At 42.0% G+C, this 21,289-nt stretch overlaps 1 protein-coding gene across 1 annotated transcript; it reads right to left on the minus strand.

The window, feature by feature from the left end:
• Positions 1–306: 306 nt before the first annotated feature.
• Positions 307–20,276, minus strand: chrd (chordin). Its single transcript, XM_044355201.1, has 21 exons — positions 19,861–20,276; positions 17,394–17,497; positions 17,146–17,272; positions 15,181–15,333; positions 14,780–14,897; positions 14,476–14,563; positions 13,231–13,372; positions 12,802–12,939; positions 12,454–12,536; positions 10,356–10,503; positions 8,834–8,940; positions 8,333–8,612; positions 7,895–8,136; positions 7,660–7,773; positions 5,314–5,505; positions 5,064–5,157; positions 4,808–4,864; positions 4,489–4,592; positions 3,986–4,249; positions 2,898–2,991; positions 307–1,437 (listed from the first exon to the last, which is right to left on the minus strand). Exons 1-21 carry the CDS (start codon positions 20,000–20,002, stop codon positions 1,373–1,375), a joined length of 2,856 nt encoding a protein of 951 aa, XP_044211136.1. The 5' UTR covers positions 20,003–20,276; the 3' UTR covers positions 307–1,372.
• Positions 20,277–21,289: the final 1,013 nt, after the last annotated feature.

Consider the following 21,289-nt stretch of genomic DNA (forward strand, 5'->3'; position numbering starts at 1 on the left):
AAAAAAGGGCAAAAGAAGATGAAGGGAATTGATGAAGTGGCAGAGACAGAAAAGTGGAGAAAGAAACAAAAAGTAAAAGATTAAGTCAGGTCAATCTGGCTCGTCATCCCTCTAATCACAGCTCCATATGTGAAAAAGTGAGCGGAAAGAGAAACACAAATGGAAAGAGAGAGACAGCAACACAGTGGAAAATCCCATGGACTGGAGATGAAAAACTAAGATATAAATGCAAAAAAGGGAGCGAGGGATGGGATTATTAGGGGACGCTGGTTAGTAGCTGCATCCAAAACAAACCCACAGGCATTCTCTCTTTTACCAACAAACATCTTTTTTTATTTTGTCTCCACACCATTCAATAAATACAAAATACAAACCAGCTTCATATTCATCAACAACAATGATAGAAAAATTCATAAAATATTACTTAATTCAAAACAGAAATAGGAACAACCAAAGCAGAGATCAATGAGATCAACAGGAGGTGAAGACAAAGCTTGTGTTTGCTAGTATTGTACTAAAACAACAACCAGCTGAGCTACTTCAAGCTTCTCTCCCAGTGAAGTAACACTGATCTTGATGCCTACTGCAGATGATTGATACTTTTTGACTGGTTCAGTTGAGTGGAAATATATTTTTAATAGAAAAGAATGTAGCAGACTGGATGAAGAGACACTTTTCCAGGTTTTCACTGTTTTTTTTTGTTTTTTTTTTACAGTTTTTGAACCCTGCCTTGCCATCCAGTAAGTTTACTGTGATTTACGTGTGTATTGCTAATTAATTGTATCTTTACGGGTTAAAAAAAATCTCACACACACACACACATACACACATCCAGACACACACATACACATTCACACATATTTAAGCAACACTTTCTTCACTTCTCCATTCAGTAGCTATGGCTTTACTTCAAAAAGAAGCCCTGTCAATGAAATACAACTCTTGCCAACGTTTGCCACTTAAAACCAAGTTGAACCTCTTTCAACAACAACAGCTAAACAATCCCACTGAACAGCTGTGTTTTATATCTACGTCTATGTCTTTTGTCCATTGAGAAGATAAAAAAAAGAGCAAAAAGAAATTCCAGCAAAAAAGGAAGGCAAGAAGCAGACGGTAGCAGGTTGGTAAAGTCTGGTTAGTCCTCTCCATTGCTTCATCCCGTCACTTAACGAGTCTTTGGAAATATTTTCTGTTTGCATTTTATTACTCATCCGTCTCTGCTCTTCTCTGTTCATTACAATCCTGAAGCTGATGACAGGGTGGGTGTGAGGTGAGGAGGGAGGGAGGGAGGGAGGGAAGAAGACCCAATGTGCAGCTCTGGGTTTGGGTCCATCTGGGAGGAGGAGGGTTAACTGGGTAAAGGTGGGGTAGATCAGTGTCTCGAGCTTCGCCTTTTGTCTGGAGCCTTCATCATCAGGTCATCTTCCTCTTTGGAATCTATGGGGAATAAAAGAAAAATCCATTTAGGATCAAAGTTCACAAAACTGAATCTCCTTAGGTTTGACTGAATGAATTTGTCTCTCTACTAAAGGAAGGAATCTCTGTATGTCTGTCTGTATGTATTCCCTTACACATATCTCTTGAACCATTCATCCAATCGACTCCACACTTGGCAGATGTATGGCTGGGAACCCAAGGGAGTGCGGTGTCAAATTTGGTACAATTTGGACATGCAATATGTTTAATATTAATAAACTATGAATAAACCAATGACCAGCGAGCCACTCTGCACTGTGCAGGGCCAGGGCGGAGCTTCAAAGCTCTGCCAACTGACTCCAGCAGGTCAGGGAGAAACCAGAGACAAGGTGTGACACGAGTCAGAGAAAAGTGCTTGAAAAAGAGAAAAGTAGATAGCAAAAACATTGCTTTTAGTCAAGAATGGACACTCTTAACCCATGTCTAGACAGAAAGCATTGTGTTAGCAGCACATTTAGCAGATCATTAGCAGCAGCAGCGAGTGACTACACAGGAGGTGTTCAGATACATTGTTGAGCGTAGGTCACCTGCGTTTTGGAAGTGCTCAGAGCCCAATACACAATGACTGTGGTTACGTGTGTAAAATGGAGCAAATACTTCCACAGGAAGTTCAAAACCAGTTTGTCTCACATGTTCTGAGACTGTGGCAATTGTGCAGCGCCACTACAGACAAAGCCCAAATCTTTTGAGCAAACATAGCGTGAGCAGCACATTACGCATATCAGCAGCAGTGAGTGAACCATTGTGTTTACACAGGAGGTGTTCAGGTACAGTGTTGAGCGTAGGTCACCCACATTTTGGAAGAGCTCAGAGCCCAACATACAGTGACTGTAGTTACGTGTGTAAAACGAAGGAAATACTTTTCACGGGCAGTTCAAAACCTGTTTGTCTCACATGTTCTAAGACCGTGACAACTGTGCAGCGCCACTACAGACAAAGCACAAATCTTGCAAAAATCTACTCACTCAAATCCGAACTGAAGACACAGAAAATATGAACGATCTAAGGGTCCAATATGATCGATCCACTTTATTTTAGGATGCACATTATTTTATTTTTAAATGCAGCCCTTATTTTAGGCCACTTGAAATTAGAAAATAACATTACTATTACTATTAGAGTACTTATTATTTATATAATCTGTGTATAATAGAATGTTAGTTTCTTTCATGTTGTTGTTGTTCCCCATTGACACCTCACATCAACTGTATTAATTTTTCTATGCGTTGAAGTAGTAGCCGGAGGCCAAGCTATTCGGCCCATTCCAAACAGGCACTCCACTAGTTAATGACAAAGATTTCATTGCAGATCTGACAGATTATTACATATTTCTATTCAGTGAGGAACCTCCATCGCACAGGACTGGTCAGACCTATCAGCCTAACCCCTGCTGGTGCATTTTGTGTGTGTTCATTGCTCACCAAGGCATTCAGGACAGCAGGAGCCCTCTCTGCGGGTGATGTTGGTGCAAGTCAGTACTGGACATTGCTTCCTTTGACACTTGGTCACACCATGCTGTGGAAAATAATAGGGGAAGATGGAGGGTTGGTGAAATGAGGCAAAATGTAGCGGTACAGGTGAAAGAGACACGAGGAGATATGACAAGACGACATATCACAATATGACACAGGGAGCAACACGCCATGCATCTGAACTGCAGATTACAAGGTTCCCTCCACTATGACAGGAGGTACCAACTATGATTTTGTTAGACTTTTTTTGTTTTTATTATATTAATCATCTATTCAAGTCGATATGGTGACTGTGTTTGCAAACAGTTACATATTTATGCATTTGGAAACATTCTTCTGGCTATCTGGTGAATGTAAGTCCAATATTGGCTCTCCTTTTAGCTCTGTTTTGGTCTCCACCAACTGCTGAGGAAAATAACTGTCTAGTTAGCGGCTAGATGCTCCACTATGTTCAGTGAAACCCACTGTACACTATACGCTGAAAAAAGCTGCCTTTTGCATCTGGAAACAATGTTAATGAGACTGGTGAGAGTGAACCAAAACAGTAAAGTTACAGGACATAAAACCAAAACAATGAACTGAATGATGCTAAAAAGCTCTGTAGAGCTTAGGGAGAACAACAGAGATGAGTGATGATTCTCTTTGAGTTTGTTGATACAAACCTTTCAGATTACAGCCATTTGACCCTTTATTCATATAAAACTAATTAGAGCAGCAGAGATAAAAAGGCTCTGTGCACAAGTAGAGCATATTTGCTAAAGTGCTGACTTCAGATCGTTATCAAAGCAATTTTATTTTGTTATGTTAAAAGAATTTAGTTTGAACTTGTTATGAACTGTGACTCATCATTTTTGTGCTTTCATGAAAAGAAAATATTTCAGTATTCTTTCCCAAAACATAACTTTAGTTCAATGAATCAATTTTTTGCTACCTTTGGGTCATTTTTATGACAACCAGATATACGTATATGTCAATAAAAATTCTGAAATGACAATATTTCCACTTGGGTCACATTTCTCAGCTCCCACAATACTTACATCACACCAGCAGTTGATGCACTTCATCTCCCCTACCACCGGTACCCAGGGATGCCAGTTGTCACTGTTCTGGTAATAGTTCTTGCCAAATTTGCAGTGTCTCGGGCCATCTGCTTGCATCATGTCGCTGTGCTCCAGGCCTGCAGAGGTCCTCTCCTCATCCGGACACTCCTTACAGCAGTCGGAGGGATTCCGTCTTACAGGATGACTGCAGGTCAGCACCGGACATGTCACCTTCTCACAGTGTACCTCGCCTGTTGACCCCTAAAGACATAATGTAGAATTAGCAGCAGGTTAGCAGCAATTATTTTCTTTTTCCCAGCACCAAATACAGTTGACTTAGTGCTTTTTCCATTTAAAAAGTCTGAACGTTTTCCAAGAATGAACTGATGAGAAATTTATGCCTCAATTTCTTTGAGTCTAATACAGGATAAATGATCCATTAAGGGCTAATGGAAAGTAAAGCCAACCAGATGTGAGTGGGTTTATTGATGTATATTTACCTTACAAGTGCAGACAGCACATTTAATGTAGCCAAAGGGAGGTACAAAGGGATGCCATGTAGTTCCTGGGGCATGCATCTTCTGGTCTCCTTCAAAGTAACAACCTGAGAGACAGAAAGAGGATAGAAAAGGTTACTGAGGACAACTGGCAAGAAAATGATTTATAGTTAACTTTTTAACAGTAGGTGGAGATTCAATGAAAGGGATACTGTATTGAGAGATAAAAGGAAAAAGAGAAGAACTCTTTAGAGACAAATCAAATCAAACAAAGAGAGGGAGGGAGCAAGAAACTAAGTCAGACAGGAGTGTTAGTTCCTACCTTCAGGATGTTCTTCCACCCTCTCTGGAGCGTTCATGTCCTTGGGCTCCTTCCTCTCTGTACAGGAAAAAGGAAATGGGGACATAAAAAGGATTAGTCTTCAACTTTATGATTACTGTAAGGAACTTTGGGACTTCACCCGAAACGATAAAATCTGCTCACAACCAAGAACTCGCAGCAGCATAACTACTATAAAAACACTGTTTCACAGTCTAATATTACACACATTATATCTCAACTAAAACAAAAACCTCACCATCACATATCGGGCAGCACTTGTCCTCAGGCTGAATGGTTCGGGAGCAGGTCAGCACCGGGCAGATTACCGGATCACAGATCACAGTTCGCTTCTGAGAGAGATGAAGAGGAGTAAGTTTAGTTTGTGACACAAGATAAAATACAATATTGATTCCTTACAAATGTATTTCTTAGTTTCTCTTCAAAAACATCAATGAATTCATTTAACAGACACATTTCATTGCTGCCTTGGTGTTTGTTGTTTTTACCTGGCAGCTGCAGGAGAAACACTTGTCGTAGTTGGGCGTCCAGCGGGAGCCGTGAGCGTGGTGCTGGTTCTCAAAGAAGCAGGTATGGGGGTCTTTCTTCAGCTCCTCGGGGTCTTTCACAAAAAGGTCGTCAAACTCAGCCTCCTCCACATCCCCCCTGGTCCCAAACTCACAGTTGTTTGGCACATGGACCTAGAGGAAGGAAAGAAAGAAAGAAAGAAAGAAAGAAAGAAAGGGATAGATGGAGGTAAAAGGGAGAGAGGGATGAAAGAAGCAAGAGTAAGAAAGAAGAGGGAAGTGAGTACATTAGTAATTTGTTGGCCACACCTGATTTGAGGCTGGTGTCAAGCTGACTTGTTAATTGTTCCTAAATGGAACATTTCTGTGCTCCTGAGCAGATGGTTGTTTATGTGTTGGCCCTGTTTGCTATTAAAACAGCTGGACTCTACTGATGTGTGTGTGTGTGTGTGTGTGTGTGTGTGTGTGTGCGTGTGCATGTGTGTGTATGTGTGAGTCATCACCTTTTTTGTTATAACCTGGCTGCCTAAAAGAGCTCATCAACCACTACACCTGCAGAGCTGCAAATAGGTTTGTGAGCAACTGTGGTCTTAGTTTGTGTGTGTGTGCATGTGTGTGTGTGTATGTGTTTCTGAAACCCAATAAAACTTTTACTTTTCAACAAAGTCTGTCCAAGCAGACAGCACCTGCCAGTGAAAGAGTGTGTTTGTGTGGGCTAGTGAGCGCTAAGTGAGCAATCACACAGACACATAAACACTCAGATGGTTAAAGGAGGCCTCCGGGGACTCCACTGCTCCTCTTTAATCTAATCACTTTTTCTGCTTTGCCTTTCTTAAGGTAGAGCGGTACTTCTTGGCTTGGTCCTAAAATCTCAAAAACATTTTCTGAGATTTGAAAGTGCAAAGTGAGAAAATTTTAAAATTCTAAAGCACTTTCTCAATTTAATATTCATTTTAATGTTTTGAATATTAGCTCATGCCCTAAAATCTGTTCCTGTATTATAATGAATCCATTTACAGAGGCCAAAGATTGAGCACAAAATGCTCTAATCCCTCTGTGTTATGTAGGACTGTGTGAAATCCGTCGGAATTTTTTCCAGATCTCGTTTTATTTTTTCCCAAATTCTGTGTTTTCCGTTTTAATTTTTTTTTATTCTGTGTTTTACGATTTAAGCACATTTTGTCATCAGAAAGAGTATCTAATTATGAGGTGGATGAATATACTTTCAACAATTCAATAAGAGAATATTCAAAATTTAATTAATATCAATGAATGTCATGTAAAACAACATTGCACTAGTTTTTATCAAAGAAAGTGCTTCAATACAGTCATAAAAAAAAAATGTCATCCTTTAAAGTGCTTCACATCTGAGCTTCACATTCATATGTTGGCAAAACATACAGAACAGTTGTTCTCCTGACTCATAGTAGTTGTTTGGATATTGCTCTGCTCTAAATTTAGCTGTTTGATTCCTCAGTTGTTTGGAGGACTTAGCCGTGCTGTGTGTGTGTGTGTGTGTATGTGTGTGTGTGTGTGTGTTTGTGCGCGTGTGTGTGTGTTTGTGTGTTTGTGGAGGAGGAGGAGCTGAGCCCTGCCCTCCCCTCGGTGAAACACAGATACATATACAGAGGACAGAAGCTGCAGCAGCGTGCCCGTAAATAACACCAAAACCTGACTCAGCATAGTTTTTTCTGTTCATTCAGCTTAAGCGCTGTGAAAAAAACACTCATAATGGAAGGGAAAAACCCTGATTTTTATAAATTGCATCCACATTTTGGCAAATTCCACAATATTCCATGTTTTACAGTTTTACCAATTTTATGATCAAATTCCACCACTCTGTCCATGTATTCAGCATCACAAATCACAGGGTCCGAGTCATGGCTTGGTGCTGTCAGAGACTAGCTTGCTCTGCTAGCGTTTATAGCACTATAGTTGTAAATGGTTGTCATGCAATAGTAAAACAGTTGTGTTTTACTAAACCAACTGCGTGGGTAAGTAACTGCGTGCTGTGGCTGAGCTGTATGTCACGTATGGATGTAGATATGGGTTTAAATTCCATTCCCCTTTTCTGTGTTGAAACTGCTGATATTCATATTTAAATGCTTCTTTAATACCTTTAGAAATAAAAATCACACCAGGAATTCTAAAACTTTTAGGACATTAAAATCCTTTGTTGAAATGCAGATGAATTAAACTTTTTAGGTGACCAACCCATGCCTAGTGTTTGACCAGGGATACTGCTTCAAATTTAATAATACATTTTAAAAAACAACAAAACAACAAAAAAGCAAGAAGTATAGGACACATTGTAGTATCTGTACATACCCGTCCACGCATTTCTCCTCGGGGGTTCAGCTTGGTGCTGACCTGGATGAATGCTGTTCCTTGGTCCAGGTGTTGAAGCAATTCAACGCTGATGTCCTTCAACACTCCCTGAGCCTGGAGGAGAGGAGAGAAAAGGGGACATGAGTGTGTTTCCGTTTGGGTGTACATTCGGTGTGGTTGTGGGCATGTGTGCACATAGTTGCATTTATTTCTATGTGTGTGTACAATGATGTACCTGTGAGCCATAGAAGCCGGTCAGCAGCCTCTTGTGAGTGGTGGTGCTGTCTTCTAGCTCTCCGATCTCAGCCAGCCCATGGAGGTGGGCGTTCACGGTGAGGTCGTCAGTCTTGCTGAGGCCCGCCACGATGATCTCATAATGAAGGTGACACTGCTTGTCCACTGACACCCAGGCGTGGCCAGAAGCACCAGTTCTTACTGGTGGGTACACAAAGTGGCCAGCCAGAGGGATGGGCAACTCTGGAGGATGAAGAAAATGGTTAGATGAGATATATGTATGGATTTAAAATTTAACCTTGAAAATGTAGCACTAATGCTAAAGCTCCATGACATTTCTGAGCTAAGTTAGAGTCTTCCAAAGACTTATATAGATATCTGCAGTACATTTAGAAAGCAATACATTTGTTAAATTCCACATATTTCAGAAACTCCATACCATGTCTGGGTGCCTCCAGGCCGCTGTAGGGCAGGGCCTTGATCTGCCCCCTCAGCTCCCCCTCCTGGTTGTGAGCCGTGGCCACATTGATGAAGAGTTCATTCTGCAGCAGCATGTGGATGTGTCGGGCCTCCAGACGACTCCAGCTGCCCGACGCCTGGCCTGTGCCCTTGTTGTACTCCGGCGTTAGGTCGTACAGTATCGAGCGCTTGTTACGCCGCCGTGGCTTCAGCTCAATTGTGAGGCCGACCACATCGCTGGTGAGACCTGCAACCTGAACCTGAAGGAAGGGGAGGAAGTGGTTGATTGTTGGTGATGATTTTTATGTTCTCTCTCCTGTTTTATTGCTGTGATTTTTATTGAAAAGACTATCAAATTCATTTAAAGTAACATTTTAAGTACTTTTAAGTACAATGTAAATTATTTATAGTAATATACTCCACCATCAGGTTCAAGTGACATATAATCAAATAACTGCACTGAAAAGAATAATGCAGATACCTGGTAGTCCAGTGTGCCGTTATCATGGAGGTTGAAGATAGCGGAGCCAACACCTCCTGTCTTCCCCGGAGTCAATGCATCACCGCTGGACATCACACTCTGGATGGCTGAGCCAGACAGAGACAGATTAATATCAAAAATCGACTTTAGAGCACATTCCTGCACACATTACTTATCTGAGACCATCACTTTTCCCCTCGGAGTTTCCCTCCCTTAAACCATAGTAGAGCCTGACAGCATGCGAGATGAGGCAATGATTTCTGTCATGTTTAAATTTGCTAGTAAGTTGAAGGAGGGGAAAGAAGGGGGCACATTGCATTCCCTCACGTCCTGCAACCACACACACATCCAAGCCACACCATCCCTTCACCGAGAAACAGTCATTTAGGGGACAGACTCAATTGGACCACTAATCAGGAGGCGTGTCTGCTTGTGTAATTGTCTGTGAGACCTTGGGCCAAGAACATACATATTGTTGTACTGTCTGGCACACACACACACACACACACACACAGAAACCCACCCAAGGTTAAGCCTTAGAATGAGGTAACCCTTGTTGAATGCAGCAGGCTTAAAAAGATCGAGCTGAGGAACTGAGAGGACAGGAGGGAATGAGTAACAGAGAAAGATGAGAAAAGCGCAGAGAACAATTTGAGAATGACACAGAGACAGAAATAATGGTAGAAGACAGGAGGAGGAACGACGCCAAAGAGACACAAGAGAGGTTGCAGATGACAGGATGGAGACATGAAGGGAGAGACTGTGAATGAGAGAAAGCGGGAAAGAGAAGGAGGAAAGAGAGGGAAAGGAGTGTGTTGGGTTTGAATTCTTCACACATAACGTCAAGCTGTTAATCACAGCACTGGAACACCGGCATGGAGAGTCAGGTCCAGCAGACTGTGACCTTGGCAGCGCCAGTGTGTGTCGGTCTGAGAGTGTGTGCATGTGTGTGTGTTTAAAACTTGGACTAAAAGAAAAACAACTTTATATATATTTGTGTCTGTTTGTGCTTGCATGTGTGTGTGCGCATTAAGACAATGCGCCATTCAAAGCGTGTTGGACACCTCGATGTTCAATGTTCATGTTTAAGTATGTGTCTCATGAAAAGACCATGTGTGTGCTTTAACGGTTTCAGACAATTGGGCTGTCCACAACATTCCTGAAACCTCTTTCTCTTTCTCACACACACAAACACACAGAGACAAGCATACACAGTCTTGGTGGGCCACCAATTTAAACAGAAGGTCTATAAACATGGTTTTCCCCTAGCGATAAGACTTGAAAGGATGGAGAGAAAAAGAGGGAGAACAAGTATTTATAGAGGAGAATGACAAAAACAGCCACAGATGGACTAGCACAAACGAACTACAACGCAAAACACATTCTTAGCAACCTCAGTATTTGTTGTCTTTACAGTGTATGGTACCAACTCGCTGGAATAATGTGGAGAAGAGACATGTAGAAGAAAAGATGATTTAATTTCACCTGTGTAAAGGTGTTTGATTGTGAGGGGGAAACTTACTGTCACAGGATTTTCTGCCAGTAATGAAGCCAGAGATTTGCTGGGGATCTTGACCCTCGGTTGCCACGGCGATCTCCAGCTGACCACGAGATAACCAGAAGAGTTCGCGGCTGTTCAAGTCTGTCAGCACCTCTGCAAAGTCTGGATCCTGCACAGATTGAAATAGTTAGCTTGAGGCTGAGATGCTGGTTTATCTGGGTCCACAAATGGGTGAGTAAGAATCTTTCTCCCATTGTAAACAAGCGTCTATTCAATACCAGAGATGAAAATGTCACATTATGCCATTAAGATCTTGTTGATGTGGTTTTGTTACAACACTGACATGTTACCAAAGTAACTAAACCCCAACTTATTTAGAAGACAGACAAAAGTAGTGTTTTCTTTCCAACTAAAATGAACTTTGGTTTATACTAAATAAAAACAACCAGAGCACAAAGGGCCAAACAGGATGGAGGACAGTAAAATCTCTTTATGATAAGATTAATTCAGCAATCACAAAGGCATCGCAAAGTTATAAACATTACGGACACAAAAAGTGGTGTTACATAAAAACACATGCTTTAAAATCACCCCCACTCACAAGTACACACTTAAAACCCTGGGGCGAAAAAATATGGCTTGCATTGCCTTAACACGTTTCATACTGAGCGAGGTTTAATTTTAAGCAGACAGACTAGACTCCAGGAGGACGAGGGATTGCTGAGGACGTTGAGAAATGTTGGATTAATAGGACAGATGTACGAGCGCGTTGAAGAAATGTTACTTTTATGACCTCAGGGCCTCAGTTCAGTATAAATATACATGTACCATAAATCCACACAGTGAGGAGCCAAAACAGAGTTGGAACGGAGAAGGGGCTGGTCAGAGGGAAGGCGACTTAAATTTGTGAAAATGAATGAAGAGAATAATGAGAGGGAAGTAAGGTGCGAAAATGATGTATTGGAGTCTTGTGTAAATCAATAACACTGTCTGGATTGCTAGTCACTCAGAAAATGCTTTCACACATTTAAAAATATTAAAAAATGAAACGTGTTTGCTTATCTACGCAAGTTTGGGGACAAAGAAATTAAGGAACTCGTATTCTTAAACTTCATAATATGTGCAATATGTTGTTTACATGCCTCTGTTATTCGGCTTGACAAAAAAAAAATGAGTCAGCACTTTGGGTTTCAGCGTCTAGCTCAAGGACACTTTGAGGGGTCATGTGGCTGTAGCTGAACATTTCACATATTTTTCACGGACGTTCTCTCTCACCTCCAGGCTCAAAAGAGGCGCATCGGCCCTTCACGCAATTCCTGGCAGAATTAAAAACAGACCCGCCTTTCATCACTCCTCCTCCCTCTTTCCCTCCCTCTATCCATCTCAGCCCACAGACCACTAACCACTGACATGTGTGAGGAGTGTGTATGCAGTCCATCCTCTCTTCCTCCCTCCCTCTTTATTCTGTCTCTCATCCCTCGCTCACATCTGTCTCCTGCAAAAACTCTTCTATCTCTCTCTGTCTCACACTCACACACACACACACACTTTCTCCTGTCTCTTATTCCTCTCCATCCATTTTTCTTGTCACGTCTCGGGTTAGTTAGCTGAGATCAGAGCGGTGGCGACAACAGTGCTAGGATGTGGTGACTGAACCACATCCGTCTCCGAGAGCAGGAGGAGGAGGAGGAGGAGGAGGAGGAGGAGGAGGAGGCGGGAGGGGTGGGGGGGACCAGGAGTGTGAGTGTGTTGCTGTGTCATATGTTCCTAACCGACAACAACTCTACTCCTCCTCCCACACTCGCCCCTTAATTCTTAGTCTGTCCCTGATAACACTTTTTCCCAACTCTTTCCCCTTTCTCGCATCTTTGATAGCTTCTGATATTACACTGTTATTCAAAATTAGTCAGCAACCACCAGTATGATGAATAACGCAGTTTGCATGATTAATTCCAATGCCACACAGTGTAATTCGCTCTTTCAGCTTTTCCAAAACATGTCTGGGAAATACAGGAAACATAAAAATATAAAATATGGCAACCGACAGCTTTCGGTGTTCACTTTGAAAAGCCCATGTCAGTCACAAGATATACCCTTGTTAACATGTGTTTTTACTCACATGAGAGGTGATGTTGGCTCGGATCTCTCTCAGGATGTGATGGCGATACATCAGCTGGACCCGGATAGGCACCAGAAGAGGCTCTGAGGAATGAGGGAAAGTTTTCTCATTAATGTCTGTTATTAATGCCACCACTTCAACATTGATCCCCAGATTTAAGAAGGTTTTAGCACCTAAAAGCAACGGTGTAAAATGCCAAGAGATCCCAGAGGATGATTGGAGTCAGAGTGGCTTTGTTAAGCCTTTATTTTTCCAGAAAGGATTAAATTCCTGTCATCCCAAAACATATTTCTTTCTTTTTTCTGCTCATCCAAACCCCCCTCTCCCCCTTTGTCTCCCCCCTCTCACCTTTGTCTTTGTGTTTGATGAGGCCTTGAAGGATAAGTATAAAGTGGAGGTTGTTCTCTGTGTCACTCAGCGTCAACATGGCGATGCCTCCCATGCCTGAATTCTCCTCCTCCGATGTCAGCGTTGAACTGAATGTCTCTGTACATAAAACACATTATCGTACTGAGTATCTGTATTCTCTTACAGGCCTGTGCAAATACTTCTCTATAAACAAACACACATTTTAGCTACATTAATCCATGCAAGGCTTTTTAAGATTACATGAGAAGATATACAACTCCCCTGCTTTGTAAATATTGAGTTTATTGTATACTGCAACACAAAGACAAACGCATAAACATGTCTAAAGGAAAGATTACATAAAAAAATAGAAACAACACATTTATACACATATGGTATAATATGCAATAATATCCCACAAACACGCACCAGCAAACAGAGCCCTGTGTTTGATGATCTTCCCTTCTACTTCTTCTTGTCTGCTTGTCGATGTAGTCATGCTGATGCGCATCTGCTCCGACTGCAGCTGTTGCAGGAGAGGCTTAGCTAGGTTCTTCCATACTCCACAGATCTATACACACACAAACAAACACACAGGCAGGTAAGCTGCAGTATGGTTGCAGTGAAAACTGTGTGGACAACAAACCATAGTTGAGCTATGATTTTCAAACATTTTCATACTTCTCTTGCACATTTAGGCAAACACACAAAAACACATCCAAACAGATACACACAACACATGCACATCTGTTGAATACATCAAACCATGTGATTGTACACTCAACCCCAGGCTGCAAACCTTCAACATAAAACTCCTATTTCTCCCTGAGAGAGGAGGGAAGATATGTGGCAGTGTGCCGGCACCTCATAACTCAGAGTTCAGGGGTAATCTCCGTTTTAATTAGCGATACTCTCTGTCCCCCTGCTAAGCAGTGATGTAACATGTGAAAAATTCTCTCTTTCCAAAAGTTTTGCTCCAGCAAACTCCCTCATCCCCCTGTGTTCCTTTTTTGTGCTAGAGTGTTTTCTCTAAGGTCCTCTGGTGCTTGACACTGACATTTATCTAAAAATAATAATAGGCCAATTTCTGGGACCTGTATTTAGGGGGCTCCTGCCTCGCTGAGCAGAGTGTTTGGCCTGAAATGGAATGAGGAGATGTGTGTTTTGGCAGGAAATGATGTGTAGTGATAAAGTCAGACCTTAGGGAGTGTGTGGACATGCATGCATGGGTACTACTGTTACACTGACATATTGGTTTACTGATTTATCAGGATATCTGCCTTTTTATTAAAACTCAGTGTTCTACACTTCTGATCTGATAGCTGTTTGCCCTGATGTTACCTTTAGTGTGAGTGAGTGAGTGAGTGAGTGAGTGAGTGAGTGATTGTTGATGTTTGCTGCAATCAGACTGAGCTTGTAATGTTTAGAAAGAAGCATTGAAGCAGAAAGCCAGTGTCACTGTATGTGTGTGCGTGCTGCTGTTTATTATTGCAAAGTGAGTTATGGGAAAAGGAGTCAGAGTTTGAGCACAGAGTCATGGAGTCAGAGCATTCATCATGGTGATTCATCATTCATCTCTCTTTCAGGAAACACGCAGACACCCATGCACACATAATAAAAAAGAGCACTAACAGAAGCAAGAGGTGATGTTTCTCTATTTGTGTGGTGCCTTACCATGTCTGACTGTCCCTTGGGGACTCTGTATTCAAAAGCAGTCGTGCCATCTGAATCCAGGAAGACTATTTTACTGGGACGGCTCATTCTGGAAACAGGAAAGAGGGAGGTAAATTTAAAAAAAGGGACAGAAATTTGATTAATATAATTTGATTAATAACAGTGTTTTCATATACATTTGCTGCCTCTTTATGCTGACTGACACAACAAAATTGTGGTTCAAATAATAGACAAATTGTTGATTTGAAATTCTGAAGAGAAGAGTGCCACCTTTGGAAACTACAATGCCACAAAAATGTTTTACCTTTGGTATGTGATGGAGAAGGCCAGGCTGGTTCTGCTCAGAGAGAAACGAGCTCTGGCAACACCACTGGAGGTGGGCAGCCATGAGTCCATCACCCCTGTCAACACTGCCACAAAGTCTGTAGGAAAAATCAGGAGAGACGGTTAGATAGGTACTTACTATATTAAGACATGTTTAGCAGGCTTGTTCATACGTACTGATCATTCGTACTGTGTGTGTGCGTAATTGCATGTGTACAAGTGTTGCATGACTGCAAAACCTTGGAGTTATTCTTGCAGTTGTATTTAGACCCAATAAATTATGTCATTTTTCCCACTGAGTTATGTTATACTCTTTAACACACTGTCTTAATATGTGTGTGTTGATGGTCTGTGTGTCTGACTGTCAGTGCTCATACTCACCAGTGCGGCTCTCTCCGGGGCCCATGTCCTCAGAGCTCAGGTAGGATCGATCATTGTAAGATTTGTGGAGGTCATCCTCCTTCCCTTTGCCCTTCTCATGGAAATACTCAAAGCTGTCCAGCACAGAGTCTGTCTGTTTCTTGTCATCATCACCTGTGGAAAGATTTTTTTTTACAGTTAATTAAAGAGAGATAGCTGCAGTTATCCTATTTTGTCGTTTTTATAGTTTTCTGGTAGGAACCCTATTAGCAGTAGTGGTTTTCTGGTTTCCAATAAAGAGTTTTAGTGCCTGACTTTGAGACTGTTTCGGTGTCTGGAAAGATAAACCAAGTGAACCCAAACTTTTCAAAACACATTCTGCTACATAGCTCTCCAAAGTCTGGTGCGCAGATGAGACTGAAGAATTGTCTGTCTTTCTTTTCCCCTTGATTATGTTTGGAGTATGGATAGATAGTGTGAAATGTGCGCACATGAGCAGCCCAGTCAGAGAGGGAGTGTGACAAACAGGTCAAAATGACATTAGGAAGGCCAGACACTGGAAGAAGGAACTCTAGCAGGAGAGAACACCAATTTCAGTACAGCACTGAAGGCTGAAGTCTCTCTTCTCTCTCTAAGCCAGCAGTAACTAACCAGGGTAGTCTCTTGCAGCTGAGGAGCTTAAGGAGAATTGGGAGTGACACTGGCGTGCGATCCCAACAATGACCCGCTGTTCCACACAAACTGCTGTGCGTCCTGATGTAATGAGTAGACCTCACTGCTTTACACACACACACACACACACACAAATACACAGTGACACACACAGCGCTGCACTTTCAGCCAAATCCAGATACACTGACATGATCTCGAGAAAGAAAACCACACAATGGTTCTAAGTCAACCAAACTTTACTTCTCCCCGGCTTATTCTGAGGAGCTCGGCTGGATTGTCTGCTTTCTTTCTTGGTGTCTGATTCACACACACACACACACACACCACCCACAAATCTCAAATCTCATCATTCCTTTCTCACTCCCTCACTCCTCTGCTCCACTGGGCACGCTCGAGGGCTTCTGGGTAGTGTCACTCTCACTTCTCCCCACTTAGCAATACTGTATCCTCAGGTGCACCAGTCATTACACACACATATATAAACACACAAACACACACACCATTTTCCATCACTTACACAAACATACCAGCAGCGTTGGTGCCAAAGCTAAGACAAACACACTCAACCTTTTCCCTAAAACTTGACCACAACACACACATACATACACATACACAGCCCTCACACTGTCCAGTTCTTGACACACACACACACACACACACACAGCACAGTGTTGTCCTAGTGATGGAGGCCACAGTGCTTTACCTTTACTTTCCATTCCATTACCAGACACATAGCGTAGAAAAACACCCAAATCTGCTGAATAACAGCGCAGCATGAGGACCCACCCTGTGTGTGTATGTGTGTGTGTGTGTGCACGTGAGTGTGTGAGCGTGTGCAGGGGAGCTCTAATTCTCTAATAGAGGGAATTGTATGTGCAGCAGTGTGTGGACAAGGTAAGTGGCAATGTGTGAATGAGGCTAAATAGATGGGTGGTACTTTTGGTTGTGGCTGGTTAGAGAAAATGTCTATTTGAGCCAGCTGAACGGAAAATCAATTGACCTGTTCATTGTGTCCAACAGCTGTTTTAAGACTAACCAGTTGACAGGAGGAAAAGAAAAAAGCTAAAGACCCAGGAGAGCAATTGGGAAAGACGAAGACAGACAGGGAGGGGGAAGAAAAAGAGAGAGAGGTATGTTTAAAACAAAGAATAAACATGTGAATAAGAGGCCATTACTGTGACAAAGGAGGGATCGACAACTGAGTGCAATACTTTTTTTGTTTTTCTCCCATAAGGTTTTTGCAGTAATTTAAACAGACATTTTAGCAAACACCTTCGAGCTGCAGGAAGTAAGCGTGGGTCAGTGGTTGATTACCTTTAGGGCAGGTTTTACAGCAGTGCCCTGGCAGCAGGACGGGATCATCACAGTCAGGGTCCGGACAGTCCTGCTTAATGTTCTTACAGTTTACTTTCCCAAACACCTTGCCGCGACGACTCTTTTGCTGCACAACACCAGAGAAATAGATATATCAGTTTATGTCTAGGGCAAGAATTGATTACAAATTCACCTGGAACTCGTCGTTAAGTGAGATTGATATATACAGAGATTGAGAAAAAACTTACAGGTTCGCAGAGGCACTGGACACAATGCATGACGCCAAAGGGCTCCCCAAGGTCTGGGTGCCATGTGTCCTCCAGAGAATAGAATCGACCTCCGAATGAGCATCCTGTAATACAAACACTGCTGATTACACATGGCTGTCTTCAGGGTCAAACATTGGATGATTATGATCACAATTCTTTGGCTCTTTCCAAACCAGAGGCTGTCTTGATTAGACACTAAGTGGAATTATATGACTACATATGAGGTTTGTCCTTTTTAATTATGTTAGAATTTAGCTGCAGCTTGCTTTAATGATCACATTTAAAGATGTGAGCTGAACTCTGCCTTACATAAAGTTCCTGATATTGTAGAGCAAGAAATAACTGTCATTAAGTGTCAGACCGCAGGATGAAAAACTATGCAGAGTGAAGCATTGTACCCATTTCCATATTCAACAACAAATAAATCTTGCACAGCTCACTGCCCAGGCATGTTGGAGGCGACCGAAACTTCCTGGATGCCTCATGAGTTTTGGGACTCAACCTTGCATCCTCTCTCATTTAAATGATCCATGCACAGGCATGGGAGACATTCAATTTTCCACTGAAAGATTATCAGAGGTTCCCAGAAATGTACAAGATATAAGCCAAGCCTTATTCCAAAAGATTTTCAGAAGCCATTAAACAAATTTTGAAGACATACTATAAATCCTACATGAAAGCAAGCAATTGGATATTAAAATAGTATGAAGTACTATTTATTATAAGCTCACACAAAAACACACTAGACATGATGTATATTAAAAGGATTATATCAGTGCAAGCCATACATGGTAGGGCAGTTTTTTTTTTGGCTCTGTGCTTCTACACACTGGATTTGAAAAGAAACAATGACTATGGTGTTTAAGTGCTGATTTTGTGCTTTAATTTGAGGGTTCACATCCACACCATTTGAACTCTGTAGAAATTACAGACCTTTGTAGACAATCCCGCTCAGCCAATGTGGATGTAAACACCCTCGAACACTGTTAAAGCTAAATGTCAGTGTGTTATGGTTTCATGTGAAATCCAGTGTGCTGGAGTAGAGCCAAAACAATGAATATCACTTTTCTAATATATAGTGACTGCACTGTATATTGACGTTACAGGAGATAACAATAGCTTTTAGTGTTATTATTACTATACTAAAATCATAATTGAGTGTTAGTCACGCTGAGTTACTACAGGAATATTATAGTGATCTTTGGTTAGGATAAGTGCCTGTATGCAGTGTTCGTGGCGAGCGCCCTTGTCTGAGTGTACACACACGCACACACGCACGCACGCACACACACACACACACACACACACACACACACACTAAACGTGATGTTACCCTTCGCCAACTTCACCGCTGATGCCTTGCCTTTCTCGCTGCTACCAACCTGGTTCATATTATTCTTTCATTACAGTGACTACACACTTTAAACAGTCCAGTCCAGTTAAAGAGAGCCAAACTGTGAGCCGCTCGCTTTGCCTGCCACTTCTGTTTCATCTGAAATAAATCATCTCAGAGGAGCCAATGCTTGTAATGGAAAGTCGATTGATTACAGTTTCCAACGTTGAATTACACGTTAACGGCGCTGTGGAGTTCCCACAGTTTTGAACTCCAGAGTAGTTACCTTATAAAAACCGCAGTGAGCTTTGTACGTAGGGGCTTTTACACATGAATCAAATGGCATTCATTGCGGTTATGACTCAGATAGTCGCCGCTAGTTTACACATGAAGCAGCTCGAGTTTAGAGGAACATTTAACTACTTAAGGAAACATTGGAATTGACAAAATTTTGCTTGCATGCTGGTAAAGCGGGAAAAGTTAAGACCACTGAACCTAACTCTAGATACGTTTTAAAAGTTGCAGGCTGCAGCTTACAGGCTGCTGAACTCAGGTCACTCACCTGGCACCGGTACCCGCCTGCAGAACAACACACCAAACTTCGTGAGAAAATCTGATAATTTAAATTTTCATTGTTTTTCTGCATAAAACAAATACATTTTATACTTACACTTCGACTGGTAACAATGCCAGTATGCTCACTGCAATTCGGCATAATTATGATGCAAAACACAGCATCAATTTAGACAAAATCAGGACTTTAAATTAGTCAACGTAAACCTACTTGTGCTCGCTGCTGCCCCCCTCTATGTGTGATGGGTCGAAAATATCAGAGACTTCTGAAGCATGACATTATTGCTATTATAACCGTTAAATGCTGTTTGTTGTGTAAACCGAATTGACGACTAGCTCCTCTTCGTAGAAAATGTAGCTTTTTACTCTGCAGTCAGAGACCCAACGTGCCGGTGACTCGTCACATTAAAATTTACACATTTTGAAGGGAGTTTCGCTACTCTCTTCCTCCTTCTGTTGCCTACCAGACACAATTGCACCATAGATAAATAAAAACTTAAGACAAAAAACAAAGTTATGATAACATGTTGGTTTTCTTACCTGACAAGCCTTTGGAGGGCAGCGGCTCTCTCTCTGACTGGATGGGCAGAGCGGGAGACTTGAGCCGCGAGGCCGCTCCGGTGTGCAGCCACGCGCAGCTCAGTACGCACAGCACGGAGCGGAGCGCGCGCGGAACCAGCATCCCAAACGTCAGTCTCTTTCTCTCCACGAAATGTTTCCCTCAAACCTCCGTTGTCGAACAGTTTATGAAGCCACTGTCGGCTTGAAACCACTAATTACGTCCCCTAACAAACGTAAAGTTCCCTCTTTATATCCAAGTGTCCGTGGTCATCAGCTGAAGGTCCTCACTGTTTTAAATCATCCGAGTTTCAGTCAGACAGAGGTTTTCTGGTCAACTGTGCTGTGTGTCTTTCCTCAGTACCAGCAGCCTCCACAGAGCCCCGTCCCTTTCTGTTTTATAGCCTCCTTCCCTGACAGCTTGAGGCAGCCACCGGCTGGGAGGGGAGGGGAGGGGAGGGGGGGGTGATGGGAGGGATGGGTGATGGGTGATGGGTGGGGGTGGGTGATGGAAAGGGAAATCGACGCCCCTATCAATTCACTTACGCTTAAGGTATGGAAACGAGCCTGCGTCTGATACATTTTCTATCCAAACTTTCCACTGTTTTTTTGTTGTTGTTGTTGTTGTTGTTGTTGTTTTTTTACCAAATAAATTCTTACAGACAAAGTGAAGGGACATATATTATTTTTGGGGGTGAAAGAGAGACCCTAGCCCTGAATGCTCTGCTTATGTTAAAAAGATATGGTTTCCTACTAGAAATTAGCCTAATGTGTTTATTATACATTTAAATATAAGCTGAGTTGCATATAATGCATTTACCATAAAAGTACAAAACACTGGTTACATCTCTGGAGACTAAACTAAACTTATAAGGACATAAATTGGCATATTCTGAAGTGACTTTTTATATCTTTATTGTTTTGTTTTCCAATCAATTGTGCTTGTCTCAGTGAGGTTGTGGTTTTGTTTTATTTCATCATTTTAATAATCTAGAGCAAATAAAAGTCTATTATTATCATGCTATTGTTGTGGGTGGTGGTAGTGTGGTCATTTCTGCTTCTATACCTATTCATTGGCTTGCTTGTTTGTTTGTCATATGGCCTCTATGTAGAATTATGACAATTCTACTCTGATTTTCACACTCGGTTGCAGTGATAAAACCTAAAGAATCTGCTCAGGATGCCACACTTTAGTCAGATGACACCCTTGAAGTAGAGTGGAGTGAAACAGTAGTACGTCACAGCTCCTGTGGAGACAAAGTGTGAATCTACAGATCGTGTACAGTAAGTCAGGAATGTGTGTGAGGGTCTGCAGTGGCTGGCTGAACCGTCTATTTTTTCAAGTGTGTTTGGAGCTGAGACCTAAGTGACTTAACAGAAACAAATGAAAATAGTTGGAATACCTTGAGGC

The sequence above is a fragment of the Thunnus albacares genome, chromosome 6 (genome assembly GCF_914725855.1).
Source record: "Thunnus albacares chromosome 6, fThuAlb1.1, whole genome shotgun sequence".
Lineage (NCBI taxonomy): Eukaryota > Metazoa > Chordata > Actinopteri > Scombriformes > Scombridae > Thunnus > Thunnus albacares.

Bases quoted from the DNA above. Each gene is read 5' to 3' on its own strand.
- chrd (XM_044355201.1), bottom strand. From the start codon at position 20,002: ATGCTGGTTCCGCGCGCGCTCCGCTCCGTGCTGTGCGTACTGAGCTGC. The intron at 12,940-13,230 runs GTGCGTGTTTGT...TTTTATGTACAG, and splicing joins ACACAGGGCTCTGTTTGCTG to AGACATTCAGTTCAACGCTG. The intron at 4,250-4,488 runs GTAAATATACAT...TTATGTCTTTAG, and splicing joins GTGCTGTCTGCACTTGTAAG to GGGTCAACAGGCGAGGTACA.